This window comes from Sinocyclocheilus anshuiensis, unplaced genomic scaffold (assembly GCF_001515605.1).
Source record: "Sinocyclocheilus anshuiensis isolate Anshui unplaced genomic scaffold, SAMN03320099.WGS_v1.1 scaffold891, whole genome shotgun sequence".
In the NCBI taxonomy this organism is placed as follows: Eukaryota; Metazoa; Chordata; class Actinopteri; order Cypriniformes; family Cyprinidae; genus Sinocyclocheilus; species Sinocyclocheilus anshuiensis.
The window spans coordinates 265,863-276,393 of NW_015546076.1; the positions used below are offsets into that span (position 1 = coordinate 265,863).

Below are 10,531 nucleotides of genomic sequence, written 5' to 3' on the forward strand. Positions count from 1 at the left end.
GGGTCTGTATATGCTTTCTCCTGTACCCTATTAGCCTAATATCACAGACCAACTCATGTCACAATGCATACGTGAGACAGTAATTGGTTGCTCCAGCTCAGTTTGATGGAAACTTACACTGAAAATGATTCTTATAGGTCAAATAACCATAGAAAATATAACCAATGATTTACGTTCTATAGCTTTACCTTCCTGAAGCTTCTATATTAGTTCTGAAATACACATAAAGAAGATTTATAACTTGCTCACTGTTATAATCATAGTAGCATCAAAGGAAATAAACAGAAAAAATATCCAGGGAATAACGTAATATCTTATAATATTTGTTTTTCCTCTTTTCTTTTCTTTTTTCTTTCAGAGTCAATATATTTAATTAGTTCAAATTTAAACAGTGTGATGTTCCATTGCACGTGATATTAATCGTTGCAATGATAGCAGATTTCGGTCACTCTTTTTGCAATTGAATATATAATATATATTGATATTGAATCAAAATATATATATATTTTTAATATTAATATTTTATTAATATTACACAATTACATTGTTAATTAAAATAGTTTTTTGAACGAATTGGCTATTCCTAATGGATAATACAGAGAGGAAATGATCGTGGCGCGCTCATAACACCTGTAGGCTGAAAGGGGCGTGGCTTCAGCACACATCTAGATTTGCGAGGGGATTCGCGCTCAGGTGACAGACGCGATTCGTACCGTCCAACAACAGCCAAAAACTTCAGTTGTGAGTGAAAATGCTGGCGTAATTATCCGAAGAGAGTTTATTTAGAAGAAAGAACCACCAAAGCTTTCCAAAGAGCCCAAATGCCGTCCAGTGCGCGGATGAGAGAAGAGGAGGGAATGGGATTAATTTACAAACTGGAGTCTAGTTCTTCTGTCGAGGTTGAGTGAATTGATATACTCAAAACTAAATATTAATTTTAACAACAGAGGGAAGGCAGAAGACAGCTCGGTGCAGAATAAGAAGAGCGCGGAGGGACTCACTGGATGCTGTATGAGTTGTCTGTCGCCCGAGCGGTGGCTTGATGAGGGGCGATGGAGATGCTGATGGACTGGAGACCTCCAACATTTCTGCTTCTCACCTTGCTGTGGGTGCTTCCAGGTAAGAGAAATGGGAAGAGAAATATCAGCTAACTCTGTGCAATATAAATACTGCATTCTCAAAATTCATATAGCCTAGGCAACGTGTGTTGTTGTGTTGAGCGAACTGTGAGAGTTCAAAGGGACTGTATCATAAGTAAAGTCTCAAATTAAATACTTTTCTATGTTTTGTTTATCTTAGATGATACATTAATCTTATACAATTAGATAACTGTTTGATATTGTAGTTAAATATGTTAGCATTCTATCAAAGTTGATGGAGAGACTCAATAATAACTGAATCAATAAGAGAATCAATAATAATCAAATAACAACACCTGTACACGTCCTCATAATATGTTTGTAGTTTGTAATAAAATATTATGTTAGAAACGGATATTTACTCCTTACCAACAGATATATGTTATCCTGATGAACAGCCATTGCTCTTCTTTGCTTAATGGGAAGTCATCTCTTACTGACTTGAATCCTGATTTTAAGCAGGTGGTAAAATGAAGATTGACACAATTTGTAGCCACAACCTGTAAGTAGTGACAGTGTATTCAGGTGCCGTGATATGACCATTGTTCTGACTAATCTCCAACAAGCCTCAAGTCAGAGGAGCTTGTAATCCGTTGAATTACTCTGGCATTTTTACAAGCAAGAACAAGGTACGAATTCACTCTCAGTGCTGGCCGACAAGATGAAACTGTGCCATTGTGCTGCAGTTTTTCCTTCCTTGAGCTTCAAAACTCACAATTAATTGACAAAGTAGAATACAATAAAAATGCATTCGCATGCCCTCATAGCCTCTTGGATGTTTTGAAATGTAGCGAGTCTTATTAAACGAGTATTGGTTGCTTTGTCAGGGTTTTACTCTGTGTTTCCAACATGGCAAGTTGCTGATGTGGTGGTGTTTTCTGTACCTCCAGGGAGGCACCATTATTGCATTCTATGGAGAGTGTGCCATATAATGGGGAAACTGCCAGATGACATTGCTGTAGCCTGCAAACATTTAGTTGTTTTGTTTGACCTATCTTGAGTGACCCCGAAAAGATATTGCCACCATACATGCCGCCTTGCAAAATTACTACATTGCAGTTAGGTTTTTTTTTGTGGTAGCCTGTACTGAAATTATTTCATTTTTTGTGAAACATTAAAGGACTAGTTCACCCAGAAATGACAATTATTTCGTAATTTACTCACCCATAAGTCTTTGATAAATCTTCGAAACACAAATTAAGATAGTTTTAAAGAATTCTGAGCAATTTTTGTCCCTCCATTGAAAGTTCAGGTAAGATATTTAGTAGGGCTGCACAATTATGACAAAAAAAAATCACAATTGTTGATTATTCCCTTTAAACTGTAATTGCGATTATTAATTAGGATTATCACAATTTACATTGAATGATGTTTATACCAGTGTAAGAAAAAATGATGAGGACGATGAAGATCTCGATGAAGATGTTTATTGCAGCATAGCAGTGACAAAGTACAGGCAGCACTTCGGGTTCAACGGAGTCAGAATGAACCACGAACATCCTAAGCTCAAACATTTTATACTCTATTCTTCCCGCTTCATCTTCCTGCATGTAAATGCAGTTTCGTCTTAATGTAAATTGCGGATAACAATGAAAGTGATAGCCTTCCATTCCCACGTCTTTGGTAGTCTTTCAGGTGGAAACAACCAAATGTTCAGGTGATAGGATTATCTAGAATCCCTAGCAATTATATTCAAGTACCCTTTTGGTCAGCAGATGGTTCTTGATGGCCTACTGCCGCTCCCATGCTAAAGGTGACGAAGTAACGTTCAGGAGATACTATTTACATATTATTGAGATTGGAAAGAATTATCTCTATGATAATTAAGCTCTTTGTAGAGAAAGGAGAATAGTTTATTTAGAGTGGAAGTTTGGTCGAGGCAGACTATAATTTCTTACACCAGTTTGAAGCAACTTCATGCCATATTTTTTATATGAAAATAAACAAGCTGAAAACACTCTAACTGAAAAAGTTATTGCTTTCTATAGTATTAAGCCTCAAATGTCAACTATACATTGGATTGGTTTCTTCTTTAAATAAATAAAGTAAAAATGCTTAAGATAACCTGCAGAAAGAAAAAAAACACATCTTATGCACACAGAATAACATAAGTGGACTATGAACGATTAATTGACGCTTTGAACGATTATGTAATTGTGGCATCTGTAATTGTACTCGCGATTAAAAGTTTGATTAATTGTGCAGCCCTAGTACTCAGGTAAGATCCAAAGAGGTTACAAAGTCCTTGTAAATTTAATCCATATGAATCAAGTGGTTTAATCTAAGTCGGTGGTTCTCAATTCCAGTCCGTTCGTCCCACCGCTCTGCATATTTTGCATCTCTTATTTAACACAGCTGATTCAGATAACCAGCTCGTTAGAAGAGAGCGCCATGCATGAACTGTGTTCCGATTGACAGGGTCCCACAGTGTTTATTGCTCCCTACTCCCTGAACACAGGAAATCCATTGAAGTTTACTTCACTTCGGAACATTAATTCACGGATTTGCACTATGCCACGGCCTGCAGCATCTTCACACACAGACTAAACGTAAGTGTGAAGTGTGACATAATATAACTCTGCAAATAAATACAATTTCAATTCACGTCTCGCACACTTTAATGCCCTTTGAATGGAACATATATGCGCTCCCTTCAAGATGGAATCATGGCGGAATATCCTGTGATATCCACTTCGCAGGGCACTTATGGTCGAACAGAACAAATGTCTGAAGTGATAAGAGATACATACAAAATGTGTAGAGCGGTGGTACACGAGGACTGGAATTGAGAACCACTGATCTAAGTAATGTGAAGCGATATGATTGGTTTATATGAGTTTGGTAAACATGGAAGATCTGTCACATGCTAGAACAACCTCATTGGTTTTCACACACCACGTTTGAGCTTCCGTGTTTACCATATTTGATGGGCTCTATGTATGTGTGTCGCTCATTGCTTAGATGTAAATAAAAGCTTAAATTATATATGTTCATCATATAAAGCAATCGTATATCACAAGACTTTAAGTAAACCACTGGATTCATATAAATTATTTTTATGATGACTTGATGACCTTTTTGGATCTTTAAGTTTTGGTTTCCTGGACTGTAAATGGAGGGAAAAAAAAAAACTCAGATTTCATTCAAATATATATATAAATATGTGTTTTGAAGATGAACCAAAGTCTTCGTGGTTGTAAATGAGAATATTTGGGTAAACTATCCCTTTAAGTGTCACGTTGCACACACACGAGGAACGAGGAGACGCTGGAGAATACTTTACCAAGACTTTATTTTTAGGAACCAAGGGAGACGAACTCAGGAAGACGTTTACACGAAGACGTTCACAGGAAGACGTACAACAGCGGACAGAGAACTAGGGACTGGGAACACTTTAAATACACACAGGAGGAGGGGATGACGAGACACACCTGGGATCAATGAACCATCATGGGGAACACCTGGGACAAATTAAACATGGGAAAGGAACACCTGGGGAGCAAGACACAGACAAAACATGGAACAGAGTCTGACATTAAGTCTTGAAGGTGGTCTGAAGGTTACGTTCTGTATGTAGACTGTAAATTTAGACACAACCCCTTATTTATTATTAACAATGAAACATCAGTTTGGCTTATTAATTCCTGCTGTGAACTAAAATCTTCTGAAAATGAAAATGCCCAGGATTTAAATGCCATTTATCAAGCGCTTTTTAATCCATACCAGTTTAAATACACTCCATACCGATTTAAAGGAAAAGCCCCACAGGAGATGGCTTAAGTCCCTTGATCAATATTCAGTTGTGGTCACTGTGACTCAGGGCTACATCTTCTTGTGTTCCTACAACCTTTGTGCAAATAGCGCAGATCCTTTCCTAGAATGTACAAGATCAATTGTGATTGTACTTTAGAAAAGATAATAATAAGTCTAACATTTAGTACTCTGTAAAATTGTCATCTTTATCAATCAAAATCTAATAATATAATTGGTTTCTCCAGGCAAAAAACCACCTGTAGCAAATTGCGGCATGTTTAAACAAACTGTTTCATCCTTGTGAAAAGCTGGAGGTGGATAATCAATGGCTGTAATTGAGTGCGGATCACTGGGCCTTCACAACAGAGATCATTAGAAATGGTAATGCTCACCAGAGGCAATTATGTTTGCCCCCTGCACAGCAAAGAACATTCAATACTGGCAAAAAATCCATGTTTCAATTCATTAACCCTGCCACCGTTCTATTGTTGAAATCAATCTTTTGATTTGTACTGGTAAAGATTATTATAAGATAGGGTTGGGCATAAATCTTGCATGATGGTATAATATCACACTAACAGTACAGTATACTGTATATCACTGTATAATTTGGTAATAAATAGTATTTAAATTTAAATAACCTAGTGGTAATGCCTACACTGAAAAAATGGTGTAGTATTTCACTATTGTCACTCAAAAATTGATAGTAAATTTCACAAATAATGACAAAGAAACAAGAAGTTACATTGAATTACACATAAAAATTTTAATTAGGAGGACTGAAATCATACTTTCTTGTAAAACGTACTCCATCTCATATCTTTGTTTCATTTAAAATTGTAAAAGTCATTTTTTACATAGTATTTTTGGGATAATTTAGTGAATTAAAAAATAACAAATGATTGCAAATGGATGATAACAAATGAACAAATGGATGCAAACTAAAACAGATTATTCATAATAAATAAATGAATGTCTGACAGTGCAAAAACAGCTTCATATTATGCAACATTTGAGTTAAAACGAAGACTTAAAATAGTAACCCTAGTGTTATAAAATTCGTTCTGACTCTAAATACTGATTGGATGAGCCACAACCGTACAACAATTGAATTCTGTATTTACATGTTGCGCTATTGCTCTAATTTGTGTTGTGCCTAATAACATTTCATGTTAACATTTGCGGAACACGTTCCACCATGTATTTTTGCATTACTCTTTTGTTGCTTTCATAATATACTATAAAGATAATGTACATTTGTCCTGCCCACTAGCTGTGCAAATATACATATGATGATATAAATGATATAGCAAATCTCTGCTGGATGACAAATTTCTGCTGTTATACTACCCATCCCTATTTACATATATCTTGAATTCACTATATGGTATATCTGTATCTCTATATGTGCAGTCCTTATTAGCTCCAGGACTTACCAGGAAACTATACAGCTGACAACCATTAAGCTCACATTCATCTGTCAAGAAATATCCAGAGAGATCTGAGACAGATTCAGCTCTCATTAATGCTTTTGAAGAGACACAGCATCTCATGTAAGTGCTGCTATATCACACCTGCAGCCCCATTGCCCTCCTCCTCTCTCTGCCACCTGCGGGAAGTAGTGCAGTGAAAGGACGGACACCCCTACCATAGAGTTTTCTCAACATGATTCTTAAATAATTATAATTGCAATCTGTTTATAAACTTGCATGCAATTTCAACAGCAGATCAACATGGCATCATAGTTGCACTTCCCTCGAGAGCCCGCTGTGTGTTCAAAGGTGCCGGTGTGTCGCTTTCCGGAGCGTAGGCGAGGGAGACGCTGTTTTACAGCAGGTGTAAGTTGGGAGAGTGGATACAGTAATGAGGATTTCCGCCATCTAAATGAGGCCATGGCTCCTCTGGGCACACTGCTGTGCGCCTGTGTGGGCTTCAGAGACACCTGGGAAACTGCAAACTAGCTGACCACACACTCCAGCATTTGACAATATATGTCATAGATACTTCTATATAGTGCCATTGTATGCTCAGAGTATGTTTTATGGGGATTATTGGGGAGAAATAGCTATCTCAGCAGGATTAAATACGGAGAAGCTTATCCTTTCATTAGATGGACGCATCCCTGGCAGTTGGATCAGCTGTCAAGGGCTATATTGATCTAAGTACCACAATAACACATGTGATATTACATGAGGCAGGCGACCCAGAGCTATTTTTAATGTAAATACCGTGAAGCATGTGCTGTATAGGACCAGGGCCGTCGCTAGGAATTCTGGGCTCTGTGCACTGAATTTGCTATGGGGCCCCCTCAAAATCACATTCTGTGGGTGGGGGGTCACGATTGGAAAAAATAATTTTTAGTATGTTCGCGATTGCAAGATCACGTTCATTGGTGGGGAGCTTTGCGATCGGCCCCCCCTCACCATGGGCCCCTGTTACTCTGTTCCACTATTACCCCCTGTCTGGCGCCCCTGTATAGGACTAATGTAGTGAAATTGTACTCTGAAAAAAAAAAAACTAAAAGTTTTGGTAAAAATGGCAGCTGTGGTTCACAGAACTTTAGTGTAGAAACATTTTAGGTGCAGTTTAGATTTAACTTACATTTACAGTATGTGTGTATGTATAAATGAATGAATGAATACAAACATACATAATAATACTTATATACCAAAAATAATCTTGATATACCATATTACTAAAATCTGATCAATAATAATAAAATAAATATAAAAAAAATCAATAAAAAATAAAATTATATAAAAATACATAAAATAAATGTTTTACCTTTAGTATAATATAATATAATAACTACTGGCTTAAAAACACAAGTGGTAAAGAAAGAGCCACTTTATGAATCAAAGTTCACAAGACGTTTTTCCACAAGCTGAGGGAAATCCTAATATACCTAATCCACACACACAAATATACAAAAAATAAGAAGAAACAGTTATTTCAGTGATAAACCATCACATGTGAGCTCACTCAGGGAATTCTTGGAAGGTCAATTTATGTTTTTTCACTGTAAATTACAAGATGACTTTTATTTTTAATGTCCAACAACTGTAAATTTCACAGTATTTTGCTGTAAAATTACATTAAATGTCAAATTAGGTCTATTACAGTTTTTCATAGAGTAAGGAAACATACTATTAACCAATTATCATTACCATAGCATTTTTACAGTCTTTTACTGTTGAAATATGATAATTTTTAAACCACCCATTATAGTGCAATATATAGATTTTTGACTAGTAGTCTAAACCAGTGTTTCCCAACCGGGGTGCCGCGGCACCCTGGGGTGCCATCTGTCGAGAGCCGGGGTGACGTGTAAAAAATCCTTTTTTAATATTTTTAAATTGCTAAAATGTTCAAAAAAGCATCTATTATATAATATAAATTTCTATAGCTTTCTAGGACTAAACATTATTTGGATAATTGGAATTTTTTTTTTTTTTATATATTTTAACCCTACTGTTAGACCTACCTGAAAAACTAAAAAGCAATTTATTTATTCGAAGGCAAGTCATTCTTTTTTATTTGTGCTATCATTATTAATTTCTTTATTTGTTCTTATTTTATTACTGTCTGCTTACTTGTCATTTTTTATTCAATTCAAAGTTTGAATCAAGCTATCTCGTGCTACTGCACCAAAATTACCCCACCGTAAAATAAAAAAAAAAAACTGAGTGAGCAAACATTTGTGAGATAGCTAGTTATAATGGTAATTAAATAATGTTTACATATGTATAAAAGCCTACATTCAAATCTGTCATATAAATTGGTCTCTTCATTAGAAATTAGCCTACTGATTGCCACCATTGATGGACACAATGTTGTAATAATATTAAAAATATCTGTATGACATTATATTCTGCAGTTCTTCCCTGTTGTACCGAATATCTATACTTTTCAAATGATCATATCGAAGTTAGAAATTCAAATATTGTGACAAAATTAATTTTGTAGGGTGCCACAAGTTTGTTAAAATTTCCAAAGGGTGCCGCGACTAAAAAAAGGTTGGGAAACACTGGTCTAAACCATGTTCGCGTAACCTGCTAAACATGATGCTAAAAGATGGTTTAGGGGCAAAATTGGTCCTGGAGGCACATAATCCTCGTTACCCTGGATAGTCCGAGGGTACTGACAGAAATCTTGTTTTTTAAGAGGTGTGACCTGGATTTAGACAGGCCAGGCCTGGTCGAGTGAGGCCAATAAGGGCCTAAAGGATCTGATCCGGGCCAGCCACCTCAGAATACACCAGGAGCAGCTGTTGCACCTTGCAGATTAACGCCACTGATTGTTTTAAGCTTTCATCTGCCCCCCTTGCTCTCACTCTCTCTGATCTGCGACGGAGTCGTCCGCTCCCTTCTCACTTATCGCGGCGGAGCATAACATCTCTCCCCCATCTCTCCTGAGCTCTTATTAAGCCTCCCCCTGGCCCGGCGCTACATCCGTGCAGCTGATCCACATCCATCCATCCGTCCTTCATCGCACTGACTCTACGTGACAGACATCTTGTGAGGGGAGCTGTGTGTGTTTAACTCTTATCTAGGAGAGCTTTTTATTACACCGTCCCTCTGATAGTAGTAGCAATTACTCTGATGTGCCCGAGGATGAGAAATGGCCATGTGAGATAATATCAAAGGTGGAAGAGTTGGCCATGCTGTGCACCCATCACCTGCAAATGTAATTAGGTAGAATAATCAGGCATGATGGGGCTGAGCTCACAGAATCTGTGTGAGGCAGCATTCAGCACCTGCAGCATGAAGCACAGCAATGACTTCATTCTGAATCCCCGAAATAGTAGTTAAAGGTCTGAAGACAGTGATTATACCTGAAATTAAGCAATATCACACATGCTTATCATATTCAGTACAGCAGCATGTTTGTGAGTGAGATATTGCTTCTAACAGTTTTATAAACAAGAAATTGACATAATATTGAAGAATTAGACATAATATATATTGAAGATATTAGTAGGTCAGTAAGATTTTTATTTTTTGAGAGAGAGAGAGAGAGAGACACACACACACACACAAACACAGAGGACTTTAATACTTATAATAATCAAGTAAATACATGAAATTGACAGTAAAGACATTGATAATGTTACAAAAAAAATCTATTTTAAATATTGTTCATTTGAACTTTCTATTAATCAAAGAATCCTGAAAAAGCTATAATGGTTTCCACACAAATATTAAGAAGCTCAACTGTTTTTAACATTGATAATAATAAGAAATGTGTAACACCCCTGTGGACTGTTTATTGTGGTTTCTCCCCCTTTTGTTGGTTTAGCCCGTTCAATCATTAGTTAATCACCTCATTGTGCTCACCTGTCTGCCCCTCGTTATCTGCCCTATATCTGTTCCTGTCTCTTGTATTCCTGTCTCTTGTATTCGAGTTTGTCGGTTATTGTGAATGTTACCCCGAGTGTGTGTGTCTCACCTACCTGAATCTGCCTTGTTGTGTCTACATTAAAAATCATTATTGGAATCCTTGTCGTCCTCGTCGTCCTGCCTTCCTCCACACACCGTGACAGAATAACCGACCCCCAAAACAGTTTAACTTCCGTGGTCTCCCCTCCGTTTGTTTTCCGGTTTTTCCTCAGTGTTTTTCTTTCCGTTGTGTTTACCCCT

General features: G+C 36.9%; 1 protein-coding gene across 2 annotated transcripts in view; it reads left to right on the plus strand.

Annotated features, from left to right (window-relative positions):
• The first annotated feature begins 684 nt into the window (after positions 1-684).
• The window catches only part of esamb (endothelial cell adhesion molecule b), a 49,852-nt gene continuing 40,005 nt past the window's right edge, over positions 685-10,531 (plus strand). For both annotated transcript variants that reach the window (XM_016501335.1, XM_016501336.1), the window contains exon 1: positions 685-1,119. In XM_016501335.1, coding sequence (XP_016356821.1) covers positions 1,053-1,119 — 67 coding nt within the window. In that variant the 5' untranslated portion in view covers positions 685-1,052. The remainder of the gene's footprint in view (positions 1,120-10,531) is intronic.